Below are 21136 nucleotides of genomic sequence, written 5' to 3'. Positions count from 1 at the left end.
CAGTTGGGACAAACTGGATTGCTTCTGCATGTTGTTTGAGAGTGGCCATACTTCTGGCATTTATAACATCTCAACGGATTGGGTATGAACGGACGAGTGCGGCAAAGTAGATATCCAGCTTTTACTGATGAGGGTAGGCTTGGACTGTTGAATGTAAGAATGATATTTCTGGTAGGTGTGAGAATATTGTCTTTTTTTATCATAATTCTTTTTACAGCAATCACATTTTGTTCCTGAAGCTCTTCTTTAATTTCTTCCTCCGTCACATTCATCAGGTCCCAACTAGATATTACACCCTTTGAGGTATTTAGGGTTGCATGTGGAGTTACTTTCACTGGAATACCAGCGAAAGTTGTCTTTTTCAGTAATTTTTCAGAGTGTCTGCCATTTATAGTTTCAATAAGTAAGTCCCCTGATTGCAGTCTCTTAACCGTCTTGGGAGACCCTGCAATACTTTCCAGGTGTTTTTGGATTAAAAAAGGGGATAGCTTACTGAGAGGCTGGTCAGATAGTGAGTGCATAATTAAGAATGCAGGTATGTCTGTCGCCGAGGGATTGGTTTTCAACCTCTTTGCTTGCGACGAATCATGGTCATTTTCTGTGTTTGGCCGACAGCTCGACGGCTCTAAAGCTGGAAACATACTTTGTTCCATGTTGGCTCCTCTTAGCCCCTGGCAGATGAACTTTTCTGCCAAGGTTACCGGCCCCGCCACGGGGAGGCAGGAGCAGTGCCTGGTGTGACCAAGCGAAAAGTAGTAAGTGGTTAGTAGTAAACTAGAAGAAATAAAGAAAGGTGCCTTTCCTTTCTTGCTCTGTACAAGTGTTTTTGTAACAAGAGCTGTTTTTAAATGAATAGATTTATTAACGTGAAGAACGCAAAATAACTATAAATCACTTTTGAGAAATCGCAGTAATAGCACAGAGAAATCGCTCAGTCACAATCGCTTGGCACCCGGGGCCATTGAAAAAATATAATAAGCATTGGAGACAAACCCTTTGCAACCACTAGAATGTGTAATTATTAGCCTTGGACCTTTCCCAAATTAGCTTTCAAACCAATAGATAAGACACTCAAAAATGCTCGTTTACTAGACTTTAAGGTGGTGTTTTCCCAAACCTTTTCCTTTGCATGCCCGCAATTTATCAGGTTTCATAAGTATAATAAATTGGCCTCCTTAAGAATGATAATTCTGAATATCTCTTAAATAGCATTGATGCCACTGTAGAATATAATCTTGATTGATCAACATTGACAGATGTTTGCGTTGAAAAATTTTATTATATTTCATATGCATGTTCACAAATATTTGGCAAATATCTGACATCAGTTTTTGCACTGTGGGAATATCATTCCAGAAGAAAAATTTCATGCACTTCTTTTTCTGAATAGCTGTCAGTGTATCTCATTGTACCTTTGCTTTCTTGAATGAGTTCCAGACTTTATCTTTTTAATAGTGCAATACAAAACACTGGTTAAATCTGCAGCCAAAATGAATATTTTGCTATGTGATTTATCTGGATGTTTTTCTTTTAACTTGCAGAATATATTCCAAATGATAACCTTGGCAGAAATTCTTAAAGGCTGGCTAGCCATAAGCTTTCAAAAGCCAGTCAATTGACCAGAACACACTACATTGCTATATACTGTTAAAACAAGTAAGCACAAACACACACTGAGTTGGCTTTGCATTAGCAACACCTACCCAATACTTCATGGGGCCACCTTTTGCCCATAATACAGCCTGTAAGCACCTTGGTGTTGGACTTGGTGTCCACTAAGTGTTGGACGGTGTTTCCGCACAGTGTCAGGTGGATGAGAGAAAGAGAGATTTTTTTGCAACCTGAAATTAAAATGGCCACAGTACACTTAATATTGCAACCTACCTGTAATGTATGCAGGCCAGGTGTTAACATGGTTAACATGCTAAGAAACAATGAGAGAAAATCACATAAAAGGCTATTTACAAATAAAAAATTTAAAATTAATAACAAGTTAATTCTTTAATTCTTTTTGGGAAGCATCATCACAATACAAAAGTCAAAACCACATGTTTAAAACTCTGACCAAAAAAACAAAGAAACATGAATGTGCTTAGTCCAACTGTTGTCGTTGCGTGGATAACACTTCCTTTCTATAGTTTTTGTCGCATGCAAATTTGTAAAGGTCAGCATCAAGTGTATAAACCTGAGAGAGCATCTGAAAAGGGAGGAAACGATCCATCAAGAAAAGTCATATTCTTGGAGGGGGTGGCAGTCTTGGAGCAGTCCACAGGGCTGGGAGAGGAATTCTCCAGGAGCATGAATTCCATATGGATGGTTTAGAAATAGGTCTGGGAGATCAGGACCATTTCCACTGTGATGACCTGCCTCTGGGAATCAATAAACACAGAGAGAGAGAGATGGGGAACTCCCACTGCATTTGCTAATGCTGTCATTTTTGTTTTGCAGCAACAGATTGGAATTCCAATTGGTCCACTCCAGTAGCCAATATTCAGGTGCAATGAGAGACTTTTAGGTCATTAAGGTGGAAGCCCATATTTCTGATGTGTGAAATAGTGGTGGGTAGACAATTGTTCTGATGCATTTCTTAATGATTCCAGGATCTTTAATATATAGCAGATTTTCTTTTGTTGTCCAATGCAGACTTGAGACTCGTGAAGTGAGTTAATCCAGCTGAGAATTAAAACAGAGTTTAGGGTTGAACATTACAACTAATGTCTCAGAATGCATAGTTACAACAGGGATTTGAGTGTTACTAGAAGTCGGAGCAATTACTGTGGGATTGGCCTTCAGAGAGAATATCGTCATCTTGGTCTTCTTGGGGTTGATCATCAGGCCAAAGTGCTGAAGAAAGGATGTAATTTTCACTAGACTATTATTAATGTGGCTAGTGGTCAGAATGAGGATGGAACTCGGCCCAATTGCCCAAGAATTTTAAGGTCATTGGCGTAGGAGATGATTTGCTGGTTATTCCGCATCAGTGGGGCTATAATTACTGTGAATAACAATGTAGAGAGAGGATGCCACCCTGGGGGACTCCAGCAGTAACAACTTCTTCTAGCATCTTCCTCCTATGTAAAGTTGCAATAACTCTTGCCAAGGAGAGCAGAGAAAGAGAAAGCACAGAATGTCTCCCTTGATGTGATATTATGATTCTAAAAGCCATAACAGAGAAGAGACATTTACAGCATCAAATGCAGCCTCCTGATTGCTCCTGAATGCTGATAATATGGCATTTGTGGTTGTGAGGAGGTTTGTAGTCATCAATCACTGTGAGAAAGCACATTGAATCTGGGGAGGCTTATCTGTAAAAATCTGTTTGGTGAAGACCAGTAGCAGCATTTTTTTAAATAACTTCAAAAGTGTTGAGGCTTTAGAGGTTGGGTGGCAATGTTTAATTAGTGATGATTATGGATCTTGGGTATAGGCATAATGCTTTAGCTGTTTCACTCAATTGGCAACGAATGAGTCTTCAGGATGTCACTGTACACAGCAAATGTTGAATAATAAAAAGGTTCAGACATGGTGAATTGGGGATCCTGTGACAGCAATGGGAGACAACGAATTGATAGCGTTCATAAGATGAGGTGTAGTGAAATTATAACTGTGAAGGATATCCAGATGGGACATGTCTAGGTTTGGGGGGAGAGTACACTTGACCATTGAAATCTCGTGATGTGGTCCATCAATTGATCAGAATCAACAAGCATTTCATTGCTAAGGCACCTATGATGGTAAGGAATTTTTACCATAAGAAGCTGAGCATTGAAGAAATTAGTGATTAGTGAAATTAGTACGATATTTGATCACAAACATCATTTATCTCTTTCCAAATTTTATGAAGTTGTTTCAGTTGAAAAGCTGTATTGAGGTTGTTGTTCCACCAAGCTTTCAAGCAGGAGATGATTTTAACCTTGGAGGGGGAAAAGTTTGCAATAGTATTAATCCAGTTCATAAGAATGGTTGTTGTAGTCTTAATCCACATCTTTTAAAGATGTGCAAGGAACGCGTGTAGCTGCCATAGGGCATTTTTCATTATTTAGAAAATTCAGGGTAATGACTATGGACATTAGTGGATGGTTGTAATATTAAATGTCCATTTCCAATAAAGTCCCAAACATACTTAATTGGGTTCAGATTGGGTAAGTTGGGCAGCTATGAGAGGACAGAGAATTTAGTCATGTTCCTGCCAGGCCTTGTGGCATGGCACGTTTTCTTGTTGATAGATGCAGTGGCGTAGCAAGGGGAGACAGTCTGTTCTGGGTGCCAGCCAGAAATCACTTGAAAATATGAGAAAGAAAGTATTAACTTTAACAAAATAATTTCAACTTTTTTTTTTTTTTAAATTTATCTTTCTCCACTTAAATTTACAGTTTTTAGTTGAAATTTATGTTTGACACAATTTAATTAATGACAAGATACTTTTATTTTTATATTAACCGACTGCAACTATAATACTTGCATTTAAATTTTTGGTATGTTATTAAGGCACATAAAACTGGAGATCAAAACAATATTCAGCCTTTACAAATGCATTTAGTATAACCACATTTTTGGTGAGTGGATTTATACGAAGTATGCAGGCAAGCCTTTGTATTTCCTGAAAACCCATTTTTCATTTCACAGATATTTTCCGTTTTTTAATGAACTTCTTTATATAGGTCTCCCTACGTATAAGTACAAAATGAAGTGAAATCGACCCAGTAGATTTCAACAGAGAAAAGCAAAGAAAGCAAGAAAAGAAGCTATTTCAGGCAATGTCTGGATCATTGTTGAAGTATGTTACACCTTCAACATCTAGTGCAATAGATATTCGACATGATAAATCAGAAGAGCAAGTACAAGAGTACTTGCTCTTCTGATTTATCATGAATATCTTCTCAAAAGGATCTAACAGAGAAAATTATTCATCCACTAGTGGAGAAGAATCTAGAAGATGCTTATGCATCCACTAATGGAGAAGAATCTGGTGAAAATACACGAGCAGAGAGAAGATTCTGAAAAGGAAATAAACATATTTTTATAGTATTCCAATGTCGCTTTTTGGCCTATCCTGATACCAGATAACCTGAGAATTTATTTTATTAAGAAAGGAAATTTTAGAGAAATGGTAGAGTTGCTATCAAATTATGATCTCATTTTTAAAAAACATATTTTAAGAATTGAATGTTCATCTGATAGGAAATCATATTTATCGCCAGAGATTCAAAATGAGTTTATTAATATTTTAGGAAATTATGTGAGAGAATAAATAGTAACCAATAATATAAAACAAGCTAAATATTTTGGAATTCTATTTGACTGTACACCAGATGTATCCCACGCTGACCAAATATGTGAAGTAATTAGATATGTTCACATTGTAGGTGATAAGATTGTAGTAAAGGAGTCATTTTTAGGCTTCTTCCCATTGTTGGAAAGACTGCTGCTGAACTCACAAAAGAAATTTTGAATACTTTAGAAAAAGATAAACTGGATATAAATTTGTGCCATGGTCAAGGTTACAACAATGCATCAACCATGGCAGGAATTTATGGTGGGGTCCAATCCAAAATCAAGAAAATTAATCCCAAAGCATTGTTTATGCCCTGTGCGAACCACTCATTAAATTTATGCTGAGTGCATTCATCTGCAAGCATTTCGTCATGCATAAACTTCTTTGGAACTTTGTAAAACCTTTATTCTTTCTTTTCTGTCACTCCACACCACTGAGAAATAATGAAAAAAACATACAGGAATGACAGTCAAAAGACTTGCCCAGACAAGGTGGAATGCACATTAATCTGTAAATATGGTCACAATGAATTTTGAAAAAATAACTTCTGCTCTAAAACATTGTGTGAACCTGAAGATAATATAGATACCAGAGGGACAGCTGAAATTTTATTATCATCCATATGTGATTTTTCTTTTTTAAGTTGTCTCTCTCTCTAGCACAAAATTCTACAAGAAGTTAACCTCAAACAAAAATATTTACACAGTTGTAACAAGCCTGGAAAATTGTGTTGTAAAGTTACAGACCTTAAAATTATTTATTAATGAAGAAAGAAATAAAATTGTAGAAAGGGCTCTTCAATTTGCAAATACAACTTGTGAGAAAATGGGCATTTCAATAGGAAGAAGGAAACTGTGAGGAAATTGAGAAAATTGTATTAGAGATTAGCTGACTAAACATCACTTACAAGCTGCAAAAATAACTGTTGAGGAAGCAAAACAGTTGACAGCTTTGCCAGTTTTTAGTGTTTATTATAAAGTGGGATTTTTTTTTGGAATCTCTACCAAATTCATCATTATATTTAAGGTTCATTTTAACAGTACGTGTATCTATAGCTTCTTGCAAAAAGAAGCTTTTTCAAATTAAAATTAATTACAAATTACTTCCACTCATCAATGGGTCAGACTAGATTATCAAATCTAGCTATATCTATTGAAAATGAATATTCCAGTAAAATTAATTTTGATGAGGTTATCAATAAATTTGCCGAAATGAAGATGTGAAAATGGAAACTATAAATCTCTTCTGTTATTGATTTTCACATTTTGTATCTCTTTTTGTTATTATATTAAATATTATTAATAAATACACTATACTTTATTCACTGAATTTTTAACATTCCTTGCAAAATGCTCCTTAGTTTTCTGTGATTTCTTAAAATCAGTTAAGTTTTAAGACTTTTTTTTTTTTCAAGTTGATAACATTATTTAGGGGGGGTGACACCAGAAGGACCCATCCCGGGGGCAAAAGACTAGCTACACTGCTGGATAGATGCCAGAGCTGTCTGGATCATCAGCAATCCCATTAGCATGCTGATGGCATTCTTCCTGTTGCTCAGCTCATGAACTTGAGGGGACATAAATTCAAAAATTCAAATTGAGGAAACACAGTTGTAGAATAGATGTGCGGAAATTTGCCTTTAGCCAGCAGGTAGTTGATTGCTGAAACAAACATCCATCCGTCGTGCTGGAAGTTGATAGCTTAAATAAATTCAAGGAAGAACTAGAGAGAGTTTTGGAGCAAATGGATGGGTGAAATGGAAAGCGGATTTTTTTGTTTTTTTTTTTTTGTTTAGGCTGTATAAGCTTGCTTTCTTGCATTATATGCCTCTATTAATGCTAATGCTACTTGGTTGGTAAAGATAGAAAGGTAGGCATTCTCATTGAGCCATTTTTTTAATGGTGATCAGAGAACCCAGGGCATGCCATTAAAACAGTCTCCAAACTGCCTCCAGCCTGCCAAACACCAACGATGCATTCAGGTGACATACATGGCTTCATGTTGTTCCAAATCTGGATATGCCCAACAGCATGACAGAGTTGGAAAGAGGATTTATCAGGACACACAATAGGATTCCTGTCAGTGGTACACTGCTAGTTTTAATATGCCAATGCAAGGTACAGTTTCTTCAGCCTTATAGTGAGTATGGGTACCTGCAATGGCCAATGACTTCCACAGCCTATATAAGCTGATGTCCGGTGTACAGTCCATGTGGATATTGGCCTTACTATTCCTACACTGTATTAAGTGGGTAGCTGGACCACCGCATTGCATCACTGCTATGTTATGAGCCAAGACCCAAGATGCTCTCCATAGGTATTGACTACAAAGATTGGTAGAATAGTTAATGATCAGAACTAAGCAGTGCTCCCTTAGGATGACTTGAACAGACTTCAAATCAGAGAAGCGGCAGCTATGTTTTAATGCAGCTAAATGCAAGGTCTTACAGTTGGGGAATAGCAACCCTCAAATAAATTATACGCTTGGTGGGGTTTAATTAAAAACAGTAGAGGAAGAAAGGAATCTGGGAGTTATAATATGGGCAGATATGAAGTTTTCTGAGCAGTGAAACAAGCAACCAGGAAAGCCCATGGTGTCCTATCGATGATTTATTGAACATTATCCTGTAGAGATATGGATGCAACAGTCCCACTGTATAAGGCAATTGTAAGACCACATATGGAATACAGGCAGTTCCCGCTTTACAAGTTTTCGCTTTACGAGTTCCCAGGTTTACAAGATTTCAAACCATACGCATAGCTATACAATACAGTGTACCCCACTTTATGATATTAATCCATTCCAGAGACACCACTGTATTGTGAAAATATTGTAAGTGAACCCAATAACACATGTTTTTTAGTTGTTTGTTCCAAGACCTCGGAAGTTGAAATTTTCGCTATTTATCTCTCTAAAAGGTCATTTTTATAATGAAAACTGTATTAGTTACCAATTCAAATCATTAAAATGCACTACAGTTTCATCGTTATCATATGTTCTGTTATAAGAATCAATTTTGAATGCTTTTGTGATATTTTTCTAAAGCACATTTCTGGAGGTCATGACCATAAAACAATAAAAACAATTTGCAGTTTCCGGTTTATTGGGTTTTTCTGTTACTGCAATCAATTATAAATGGGTAGTAAACTCAATGTTATTGCATTTTTGAAAATACCGATAACTGGAATTGTGTGGGTTTTTACGTTGTTATGGTGAAAAGTGTTTCCCCTTCACACTGAAATCTTCCCTTCCTTTCTTTTTTAAGCTTCGTAAACTTGTTACTCCACATGTAACACATAAAGTCCAAGGAAGTGAAGCCAGTCGACATCGATGGACAGGGCAGTGTCGAGTCAGTTTGGTGTGACATAAGCATAGGGAAATCAAAATTGAGAGTAGGAGTGTGCTATAGGCCTAATGACTCTGATGAGTATAATAAGATATTGTACAGGGAAATAGAGTGGGCCAGTAAATCAGAGAGTCTTATAATGGGGGACTTTAATTTCCCAGATATTGACTGGAATTTGTGGGTTGGTCACTCGCACACTAGCAAGGCTTTTGTGGATTTATTGGATGATTGTTTTCTACATCAGCATGCTCGTGAGGCAACAAGAGGGAGCAATACTCTTGATCTGATTATCAGTAGTGATTCTTCATGCATTAAGAACCTGCAGATAAATGAACCACTAGGTGGCAGTGATCACAGTGTGTTGAAGTGGGATTTACTCAAGGAGGTAACTACCATCAGAGGTAAAGGGAAGGGTTTTTGTTTTCGTAAAGGCGACTATGATGGTCTGAGACAGTATTTAAATTCTATACAGTGGGACCAACTGATGATGTTACCAACAGCAAACTCAAAATGGGAAGCATTCAAGGAACTAATCTTGGAGGCTACCAGGCTTTACATACCAACTAAGAAATATTGTTCAAGGTTTAGGCCTAAATGGTTGTCAGATGAACTAATGAGACATGTGGCAGAGAAGAAAAATGCATGGGATACATACAAATTAATGGGTGACATGGAAGCCTATGATAGATATAAGTTGGTCTGTAACCAAGTCACAAAGGGGATTAGGCAGGCAAAGGCAGACTATGAAAAATCCTTGGCAAAGGAAGCAAAGAAAAACAGAAAAGAGTTCTTTACATACTTGAACTCGAAAAGGAAAGGGATGAATCAGATTGGTCCACTGGATATTGATGGTTCAACAGTTGAGGATCCTGCTCAGGTGGCTAACAATCTAAACGAGTATTTTGCATCTACATTCACGCATGAGGAGTTATTCAGGAAGGAGAATGATGTAGGTAAAGTAAACATTGGCAGTGAGCTGGATGATTTTGTAATAACTGAGAGGAAAGTGGAGGAGAGATTGTTGAGGATAAACATAAAAAAGGCACCTGGGGTGGATGGGATCTATCCAGTTATATTAAAGGAGGCAGCAAAGGAAATATGCAAACCCCTAGCAATAATTATGAGAGCTTCTTTGGACTCAGGGGAGGTACCCATAGACTGGAGATGTGCAAATGTAACCCCAATTCACAAAGGAGGATCAAAGGCTGACACAAGTAATTATAGACCTGTTAGTTTAACTTCTGTTCCAGGTAAATTAATGGAGGCACTGGTTAAAGAAGCACTGCAGGATCATCTAGACAAGAATTCAGTTATAGCTCAGACGCAGCATGGTTTTGTTAAGGGCAGGTCTTGCCTGACCAATTTGATTGGATACTATGATGTAGTCACAAAAGAACTGGATGCAGGGAATAACTTTGATATTATATATTTGGATCTTAGAAAGGCTTTTGATACTGTTGCACATGGAAGACTGCTGCACAAATTGGAGCAATGTGGCATTGGAGGCAAATTGCTGCTATGGATAAGGGGATGGTTGAGTGGCAGAAGACAGAGAGTGGTAATCAATGGACACTGCTCAACGTGGACTAATGTTATTAGTGGAGTTCCTCAAGGTTCAGTGTTGGGTCCGTTGTTGTTTTCGGTGTTTATGAATGATATTGATGATGGGATATCAAGTTTAATGTCCAAGTTTGCAGATGATACAAAGGTTGGCAGGGTCGTTAAGGACAATACTGACGCTATGCTGCTGCAACAGGATCTGGAAAGGTTGAACAGATGGGCTGAGAGGTGGCAAATGAGGTTTAACATCGACAAATGTAAAGTGCTGCATATGGGAAACAGTAACCCCAGAGCAACGTATCAACTCTGCGGTACTACACTGACAGTGGTGGAGAATGAAAAGGACCTGGGGGTAATTGTGCAGGCAGATATGAAGTTCTCTGAGCAGTGCAGACGAGCTGCAAGAGTAGCTCATGGTGTCTTGTCAATGATATACAGGAATTTTTCTAGCAGGGATAAGGAGGTGATTATTCCCTTGTATAAGGCAATGGTAAGGCCACATCTTGAGTACTGTATACAGGTCTGGAGGCCTCATTTCAAGAAGGATGTAGAGCTGCTGGAACGGGTACAGAGAAGGGCAACAAGATTAGTAAATGGAACAAAGGGTTGCTCTTACGAAGAAAGGCTTAAGTTTTGCAAATTACAGAGTCTGGAGACTAGGCACCGGCGAGGTGATCTGATAGAGGTGTATAAGGCTTTGAATGGTTTGAGCATGCTCAATGCCAATGGGATTCTTCATCTTTCTCAGAATAATCACCTCAGAGGGCATAAATTCAAATTGAGGAAGGACGGATGTCGGATAGATGTGCGGAAATTTGCCTTTGGCCAGCGGGTGGTTGGTTGGTGGAACCGACTTCCATCACTTGTTGTTGAAGTTGATAGCCTAAACAAATTTAAAGCTCAACTGGACAGGTATTTCGAACGAACGGAGGGGTGAAATGGGAATGGTTTTTTTTTTTTTTTTTTTTTTGGCTGATGCTGAATAAGCTTGCTTTCTTGCATCATATGCCTCTGCTAATGCTAATAATGCTAATGCTAATGCTAATGTATCATGTTAGTTGCAATTTGTATGTGCCGTTAAAAAATGCTTATGTATACTATCGTGAAATTTATAAAGAAAAGAGAAGATTATCTTGGAAACAAATGCCTCTTGAAGCACTTCTGAAGAAAACGACTCCTTGTGCAACAAACCAACAATGAGTGATAAACGAGTGTGCATTTAGTCGATGACGATGAAGAATAAACATTTTAACATTTGTAAGTCATAAATAATTTTCTTTATTATTATAATTTGCTTGATTTTGCAGGCTATGTTTTCATTTATTTGGATAAATCAACCATTGTTTAAACAAACTAATTAGCTAACTAATTTCATTGTTGAGAAATTATAACATTATATTTATTGGAAATAAATTTCCACTTCACGAATTTTTGCTTTACAAGCGAGTGCTAGGAATGAATTAGCTTGTAAAGTCGGGAACTGTGTTCAAGTATGGAGATCTCAACTGAAAAAAGACACTCAGCTTCTTGAAAGGGTCCAAAGGTAAGTAAACTCGCATGGTGAGATTAGAAAGGGCGACCATACGAGGAAAGACTCCGTATATGTGGGCTAAAAAGTTTGGTGACCTGATTGAGGTTTATAAGGATCTGAGAATGGTTAGTAAAACGAATGAATGAATGAAGGTATTCCATCTTCACTATTATAGGAAAATCCTGAACTCGTGGGTATAAATTCAAATTATAGGTGAAGAGATTTAGATTAGATTGTAGAAAGGTTTTTTTTTAAGCCAGCGAGTTGACTGCTGGAACAGGCTGCCTTCACAGCTAGTTGAGACTGACAGTTTGAATAAATTCAAAGGTCAACTGGAAAGTTACCTATGTGAGGAAGGGAAGCAAATTTGTATTTTCTTATCTGCTATTTTTTTTTTGGCCAGTGCAGCAATAGCCTATGGCATTCTATATGTGACCTTCAGCGCTGGTTGTCTGACCACTGAGGAGCCAGTCAGAGTAAGTAGACAAATGACACCACAGAACTGGAGCACATAACTATGTTGGCTATTGGTGAGACTGGTACCGGTGTATCTTGCCCTGCAATCACTTTACATTTGAAGTCGGAAGGATCTTGACAGCAATCTATTCTTCCTCGCAAACACTCACTAATTGATCACTATATGTGCAAACTACAATCTCATATCAACCATTCCTGACTCCGGGCCTTCAACATCATTATAAACCAGTCCATTCCTACATGAGTGGGGGAGGTTGCTAATACAAAGCCATGTTCCTAGCATTGTTATTCCCATACATGCAATCGAATAAAAAAAAAAACTAGAATTAAATCAGTAAATCCATTCATACTGTATAGCTGAAATGGGTGTTTATGAGTTATTCATTTGTTTAAATTTCAGTCTGAAACTGGCCCTTTATAAAGTTACAGAAAAATATTTACATAGAATGAATGAATTTATTGATTTAATTCTAATGGCTTTTAGAATTAAGTTTGCAAAATGCTTTGCCTTTTGGAAAACAGACTGAACATATTAGTGGATCACTAACTATATATATACAGGTAGTCGTCGACTTACGACCTATGTGATTTACGACTGACTGACTTACGACTGCTGCTGCTGCTGCATCTCGCACCGCTTTTCAGTCTGAACTGAGCATATATACAAGATTGCTGCTAGGAAGAATGCTATACACACGTCAACCCCCTCTCTTAATGCAGTGCTCTCAGATTTTTCTACTACTCTCACACGCCCTATCAATGTGGTCCCCGAAGCCTAATGGAAACAGCTGTGCGTGTAGCGTCAGCCCACTGCCCAGTAACATGTGTTTGGTGTGAATAAGCTAGTCTTAATCCATTTAGTCAGCTTTGCCATCACAGTCGAACAAAACGTCTTACTGATGTATGTATGTCGTGATTCATGCGTCTCGATCTCTGTTTGCATACATATTATGTTCACTATATTTGGTTCAGTTATATTTGTGTTACAATTAGCATTTTTTTAAAACCTCTAAACATGTCAAAAAGAGGAAAGTGCCTTTGTCTACTCCTAGACCTGTCAAGAAAGAAAGAAAGGCCATTGATTTAGACACAAAATTGAAAGTGATCAAGCAGCATGAAGAAGGTGAACACGATCGCACGTGATTTTAAGTTATCTCATTCTACAGTGTCAATGATTTTGAAAGACAAAGTAAGGATTCGTGAAGTTGTTAAAGGTTCGGCACCCATGCGAGCAACAGTGATAACGAAAGAATGTACAGGGCCCATCCATGAAATGGAAAAATTATTGTTTCTTTGGATGGAAGATCAGATGATACAGATTTAACACCCTTAAGCCTTCTTACAGTGCAGCCGAAGGCTAGAAGTCTCTTTCAGACGCTGAAGAAACGTGCCGGAAAAGATTACACTCAGACATTTATATCAAGTACAGGATGGTTCAAAAGATTCAACCTTCATAGGGTTCGAGTCACTGGAGAATCAGCAAGTGCAGATGTGGAAGGAGCTCAAGAGTTTGTTAAATGTCTGGATGAAATAATTACGGGAGGAGGGTATCAACCAGAGCAGTTTTTCAACGTGGATGAGACTGGATTGTTGTGGAAAAGGATGCCAGAACGCACTTACATTCACCAAGAAGCCAAAAGCATGCCTGGTTTTAAGGCACTTAAAGATAGGCTGACTTTGCTCCTTGGCGGGAACATCACAGGTTTTAAACTGAAGCCTTTTTTAATTTATCATTCTGAAAATCCCCGTGCATTCAAGAATGTAAACAAGCACACTCTGCCTGTACACTTCCGTTCAAACCAAAAAGCCTGGATGACTCAAGAATTTGTTTTGTACCTCAAGTTCGTGAATATTGCTTCGAGAAAGAAATTCCTTTCAAAATTGTATTAATCTTAGATAATGTACCTGGCCATCCACCTCACCTAGACCATCCAGATGTAAAAGTTGTTTAGTTTCTGCCAAATACAACTCCACTCATTCAGCCTATGGACCAAGGGGCGATTGTCACATTTAAGGCGCACTATCTTCGAACCACTTTCGCCCAAGCTATAGCCGCAACAGACGCCGACCCAGAACTATCTTTGCGAGAGTTTTGGAAACAGTACGATATTTATAAATGCATCAAAAATATTGCTGCCGCATGGGAAACTGTGAAAGAAATGCACGAATGGAATCTGGAAAAACTGTGTCCAGCATTTTGTTATTACTATTGATGAAATTGATAGTGAACATGAAATTGAAATGGTTATGGAAAATATTGTAACACTGGCAAAGGGACATTCTTTAGAGATTGAAGTGGAAGATGTTGAGGAGCTGCTAGAGCAAGAATCTGGAGAACTTATGAATGGAGAACTTATCGCTTTGGAAACAGAAAGAATGGCTCTGAAGAAGAAAGGATGGAAGAAGAGAAAAATGAAGATAAGGAAGAACCAGAAAGAAAATTCACCACTAGAGGGTTATCTGAAGGTTTTTCTCTACTAAATAAACTTCTTACACATTTTGAGGAAATGGACCCAAACATTGAACGATTTGCAGGGATTGAACAAAAAAAAGGTACAAGATGCTTTTCGGTCATACCACGAAATTTATGAGCAGAAAAGGAAACAAACAATTCAGACAAAAATCAACATGTTTATGAGAAAAACAACTCCCACTACATCAAGTGGCGGCACTGATGATCCGCAGCCAAGCACAAGTGGTCAGTAAAATATTTCTTATCTATTTTCTACATATGTTTTGTTTAGTTCTTTAAGATAAAATATTTTTATATTTTATCTTAAATGTGTCTGATATGTGTCTTATGTGTCTGATTTACCTAAACTGGTCCAACTTACGTCCAGATCGCTTTACGACCGGTTGGTCGGAACCTAACATGGTCCTAAGACGACAATTACCTGTATATATATATACAGTAAACCCCCGCAAATAGCAGGGGTTACGTTCCTGAGAAATGCTGCGAATACCGAAAACGCAAATACTGAGTTATGGCTCCCATAGTAATAAAGAAGTTCCGTTCCAAAGTATGAAATATATAAAAAAAACTAGTCTAAAATTTTGTCTATGTATGTATCATATGTACCTTCATAATATGACTATGTACATAGACAGCACATAGTGAAATGCAAGCATATGGCATCGAAATGAAAATAAGAAACAATTTAATATTAAATGTAATATTTATTAGAAATTTCAAACAAATTTTTCAAACTAGCACCTTTGCTAGCTAAAAAACTTATCCAGCTGGTGCTATCGACAGTTTTGCTAAAGTGTTGATAAAGGAGTTTTGCCTTTTCAAGAATGATGAGTGAACTTAAAGGAATTTTATTTTGAGTTCGGTCTTCTATCCACAGATTTAAAGCTTTTTCCATTTTTTCTAATTTAACATCACGAGTTACAGAGCAAATTTTGGAAGCAATTAGCGCGTTTTTTGCTGATGCTATCGAGGCAGTGTTAGGTGGGTCGGAAAACTGCTAGCTTGGGGGGAGACAAAGACCAATAGATTGACAGTAGCCACTGGCAGAGGTGAAAGAGATTCTTGCACTGCTTCTATTAGAATGAGCAGAAGCCTGAAAAACAAGGTGCATGGTATTTCAGAGACTGCTGGGAGCCATTGCGGTACAAGTAAACACATGGGTTGTGTTAGGGTAGCTAAGAATAGAAACATGTGCAGGTATACTTGCGTGTACACCAATGCTAGGAGTTTAGTAAATAAATTTGATGAATTTGAGGTATTGCTCAAAGCATCAAAGGCAGATATTGTTGGGATATCAGAGACGTGGTGTCACACAGATATAAGGGATGCAGAACTGCAATTTGGGGAGTACAACGTCTACAGAAAGGATAGGAAGGGAGGAGGGGTTATGTTATTAGTTAAGAAACACATAAAAACCAAGGAAGTGAAGCCAGTCAACATCGCTGGACAGTGCAGTGTTGAGTCAGTTTGGTGTGACATAAGCATTGGGAGATCAAAATTGAGAGTAGGAGTGTGCTATAGGCCTAATGACTCTGATGAGTATAATAAGGAACTGTACAGGGAAATAGAGTGGGCCAGTAAATCAGAGTCTTATAATGGGAGATTTTAATTTCCCAGATATTGACTGGAATTTGGGGGCTGGTTACTCACACACTAGCAGGGCTTTTGTGGATTTATTGGATGTTTGTTTTCTACATCAGCATGTTCGGGAGGCAACTAGAGGGAGTAATACTCTTGATTTGATTATCAGCAGTGATTCTTCATGCATTAAGAATCTGCAGATAAATGAACCACTAGGTGGCAGTGATCACAGTGTGCTGAAGTGGGATTTACTCAAAGAGGTAACTACCATTAGGGGTAAAGGGAAGGGTTATTGCTTCCGTAAAGGCGACTACGATGGATTGAGACAGTATTTAAATTCTATACAGTGGGACCAACTGATGATGTTACCAACAGCAAATTCAAAATGGGAAGCATTCAAAGAACTTATCTTGGAAGCTACTAGGCTTTACATACCAACTAAGAAATATTGTTCAAGGTTTAGGCCAAAATGGATGTTAAAACAACAGAGTTAGAACCGCATATATGTATGTGTACCTAAGCTACGACAACACAGCATATATGTAGAGTACATGTCTAGGCTATTGAATGGGTTTTAATATGTACAGTCAATTTTCGACTTAAACTTAATTGAAAATCGTGTTATAGTGAAACCCATGCTGTTTGAAGCCATGCTAAGTGAGGTACTGCTGTGTGCGCGCGTATATATATATATATATATATATATATATATATTTTTTTTTTTAGTACTTGTGAGTTACAGCTTGACCACCAAATGCAAGAAGCTGCTTCAGTACTTGCACTGCACCTCACAGATGTTTTCAAGCAATTACTCAATGAAAACCATAACATTACAGTTCAAAAACTATTCTAGTAAAACAGTCTATATTTAGGAGGTAACCCCTTGAACCATAAATTTTTGTGATCACATTATTTTTGCACTGCACATAACTTGTGCAGCACAAGTACACCAAAAGGACAGAATTCATGAGGTTCCTGGGTAATGTGATGCTGTCACCCCTCTTGCTAGTGGACAAACCCACCACTTGGCAGGTATATAGGTACACTGCATCCACGTAGACAATAAATTGATATCAGCATGGGTAAACTGGCATGAGTTAACCAACTTTGAAGAAGGGATGATAATGGGTGCCCGACGCATGGGTCATTCTATTGCAGAGGTGGTACAGAAATTGCACTATCCCCATTCAACAGTATCAAGAGTGTATCGGGAATATGCCATTTCTGGAATAACATATCATCGTGGACGGCGCTGTTGGGCGAAGAAAGGTGGTGGATGAACTTGGCCGTCAATGTCTGTCTCGCATTGTTTCAGCCAACCGGACAGTGACACAAATCACCACTGACTTCAAAGAGGGAGGTGCGAGAAACGTCTCCACCAAGACCATTAGGTGATCATTAGCCGCAATAGGTTATGAGAGCCACCGACCCACCATTGCTAACACCACAACACAGGACTCTGTGCCTCAACTGGGCAAAAGAACATCAGCACTGGACTTTAGATGACTGGAGACGGGTCTCCTGGTCCGATGAGTCCTGTTTCTAGTTATTTCGAGCAGAAGGGAGGGTGCGCATCTGGTGGAAACCACATGAAGCTGTGCACCTGTCATGTCGACATGGAATGGTTCAGGCAGGTGGATGATTGGTAATGGTCTGGGGCATATTCAAATGCCACAGGTTGGAACCTCTGGTACATCTAGATGAATCTCTGAATGGTCCAGGTTACTCTGAAGGGATGCAGGTCAACCTTGCAGACCATCTGCATCCCTTCATGGTCATCTTGCACCCACAGGTCAATGGACTCTTGCAGCAGGACAATGCGCCTCTCCACAGAGCTGTGGTGACTTGAACATGGTTCAAAGAGCATTCCGCAGATTTTACCACCATGAAATGGCCTCCTTGTTCACGGGACATAACCCCGTGAACAAGGAGATGGGGTGCTGTGGAAAGGTCCGTTCAAGCTTTGGATCCTCCACCCAGGAATGCGATGGAATTATGGACAGTGGTGCAGCAAGCATGGATGGAAATACCTGTGTAACGCTTTCATGAACTAGTGGACTCAACGCCTCGCTGTGTGGCTGCCCTAATCCGGATGAAAGGTGGACCTACCCATTACTAGGTAGACATCCCATGACTTCTGTTCATTCTGATACTGATGTTGCTAAATGTGTGGGGGAGGGAGTAACATAACTTTAATAATCATGAGAATTCGAAAAAAAATTCTTGGTAAAATTAATTTTTTTACTAATATTTTATTATCAAACACGGTAAAGCATTTAGATTAGTTTGGGTCCTGGAGCACCATAAGATTTTGGGGCTCCTATTGCTACAAAATTTTGTGTAATTAGATTATATTTCAACTTTTCAGGGGGGCCCCAAATACTGTAATATTGGAGGGGCATGGGCACCTAGTATATCTATGACCAAATTGATTTGGGGGGGGGGGAGTTTCAGTTTCCATGTTCTAACTTTTGGACTTAAGTAAGGTGCAAGAGTTCTTTGACCAGTACTGTATACCCTTTCTCTCCAGTATCAGTGGCAGAGGTTTTGCATTATCTCCTATGCTATAAGACTTTTGATTATAATGCATTATTTTCATACTTATTATAATCTACAGAAGCAGAAATACCACTTTCTTAAACAAAGCAAGTAGGTACAAGAAAAAAAAAACGATGAGGATAGAGGGGGGGGGAGAGAGAGAGAGAGAGAGAAAGAACACGCTCTCTGAATTTCACATGTATGACCAGACAACAAATATGAATGAAATAACAAAGAATTAAGCCAAAGAACATAATTAAATTATATGTTATACTTACTGCTACAAAAGTATCATATTCTTGCCTCCTCCGTCGATCCAGACTCTCCTGTTCAGCCAAACATGGAGGACATAAATACAAATGTGTGCAAGGAGGGCCACCTCCAAATCTAGACAGAAATAGAATATTTTATACTATTAATATAAAAAATAAGACAGCTAAAGCATCTGAAGAGAATTCCAAGCAAGAGAAATCTTCAAGCTGTTCCATAAAAACATAATTGCATGAAGAGGTTTGATGCTGTGGAGATCTTGGGTGGATACAAGCATGTGAAAAGTTGATATTTTTGCAAGTATACAGACTTGCAAAAATAAAGTTCCAGTATACTCGTTCACAACAGTGTAGTAGTGGAATGCATATACATTAGAAGCCAAAATAAACTATCCGGTCCTTTAAAACAAAGGTTTCTCACATTTTAATTTGCAAAAAAAAAAACCCCACAAAACACTAACAGCAGACACTAATTAGTTAAGAATTCTCTCCCTCCAGTTAGCCTGATAAGATGAATCTTCAGCTATTTTTCTTTAATTTTCCACAGGAAAAAATAGCTTATTTTTTCTTGGTGGAAAAGTATAAACATTCATCTAATCTGTCACATTATCCATGGCCTTTATGCTGAATGTCAGTTCTACTATTAAATAATTTGAGCTAAAGGATGTTTGCTACCGTTTTATTATTGATAAAGCTGAATTTAGTGAAGTTTATTGATTTTATGTTTGAAAATGTAAAAATGATTGCAATTAATATTAAATTAAAATTCTTGCCTCTTTTTTGCAGCTCTCAGAAATCTCTTTGTTTTGCACATAAAGTTCAAGAATCTGAATAGGAGGAACCCAGGGGTAAATAAAAAAGAAGCAAAGATGAGTGACAAGGAAGAATGTGATAAATGAAAATATAAAGTTTAAACAAAGTATTAGAGTTATTAAAAAATTCAAACTATCTTTCAATATAATAAACTGTTTATTTTTGTATCTGTATCAATTTATTTATTCTAGTATGAAACATATCAATTGATCGATACGTTTTATACCAGAATAAATTAAACACCTCAATCAGATCTCCTTGCAGATGTCTAGTTTCCGGGTGTTACAATTTTGCAAATTGTAGCACATGGAAACTAGACATCTGCCAGGAGATCTGATGGAGGTATTTAAGGCTTTGAATTGATTAAATTTTTCTCAGTAAGAGCACCCTTTTCCACCCCTGCCTCTTGTTCATCTCTGTACCCATTGCAACAGATTCACAACTTAAAATGAGTCTTAACCTTGCTTTATAAATAGGATAATCATCAGAAAACAGGCCTTGAGCTTCGGGTTGCATATCACAAAACTTTCTAGTGACAACCGACGAACTGACTTAAAATATATTTATTAAAATAAATAAATAACATCTACATAAAATACTAAAACAGGGATAAAATATAAAATAAAATAAAAGCATTAAAATACAATAAAACATTCCTGCTGGAAAAATTCCTGTATATCACTCTCAGAACCCAAAAGCTGTCTTAGCAGCCCATCTGCCCTGCTTTGAGAACTTTGTTGGACTGCACAATCACCCTTAGGTATATTATTAAAGAGGACTGTGCACTCTGGATTCATTATTATTGGGGATTATTGTGTGACACAGAGTGCTCAACGTTAAACTTCAATGGTCAACGGTAAACTTCAATGTTACTTAGCCTATATACCTCATTTTTCTAGATCTTTTGCAGTAGAATACCCTGATTACCATCATTAACCACCCTACAAATTTAGACATTAAGCCTGATATGACTTAACCAGTATCACTAATAAATATTAGCAGTAAGAGAGCCTCCACTAGTAATATTAATCCAAGATGAGTAGATTGATTGAGCCGACTGATAACTACTCTCTGCCTTCTCTCATTCATTTACAATTATCCATAGCAGTAACTTGCCCTAATGCAACCTTCTCTAACTGTACTACAGTCTTTCTAAAGCTTTTCTGAAATCTAAGTATAGGATGTAAAAATTATTTTTTGAAGACAGTTCCTTTGTTACTTCATACAAGTGTACAATCATATTCATCTGATAAGATCATCCCTTAAAAATCCA

At 37.8% G+C, this 21136-nt stretch overlaps 1 protein-coding gene across 1 annotated transcript in view; it reads right to left on the bottom strand.

Annotated features, from left to right (window-relative positions):
• LOC150087340 (ubiquitin carboxyl-terminal hydrolase 20-like) overlaps positions 1-21136 on the bottom strand; it is a 561531-nt gene that overhangs the window by 91543 nt on the left and 448852 nt on the right. Inside the window, exon 17 of the mRNA XM_090372003.1 lies at positions 19060-19168. Within this exon, the coding sequence (XP_090228129.1) occupies positions 19060-19168 (109 nt within the window). The remainder of the gene's footprint in view (positions 1-19059; positions 19169-21136) is intronic.

Source organism: Mastigoproctus giganteus, chromosome 4 (genome assembly GCF_048544385.1).
Source record: "Mastigoproctus giganteus isolate SK-2022 chromosome 4, ASM4854438v1, whole genome shotgun sequence".
In the NCBI taxonomy this organism is placed as follows: Eukaryota; Metazoa; Arthropoda; class Arachnida; order Uropygi; family Thelyphonidae; genus Mastigoproctus; species Mastigoproctus giganteus.
Note: the sequence above shows the minus strand (reverse complement) of the source record. Positions and strands in the feature narration are given on the sequence as shown.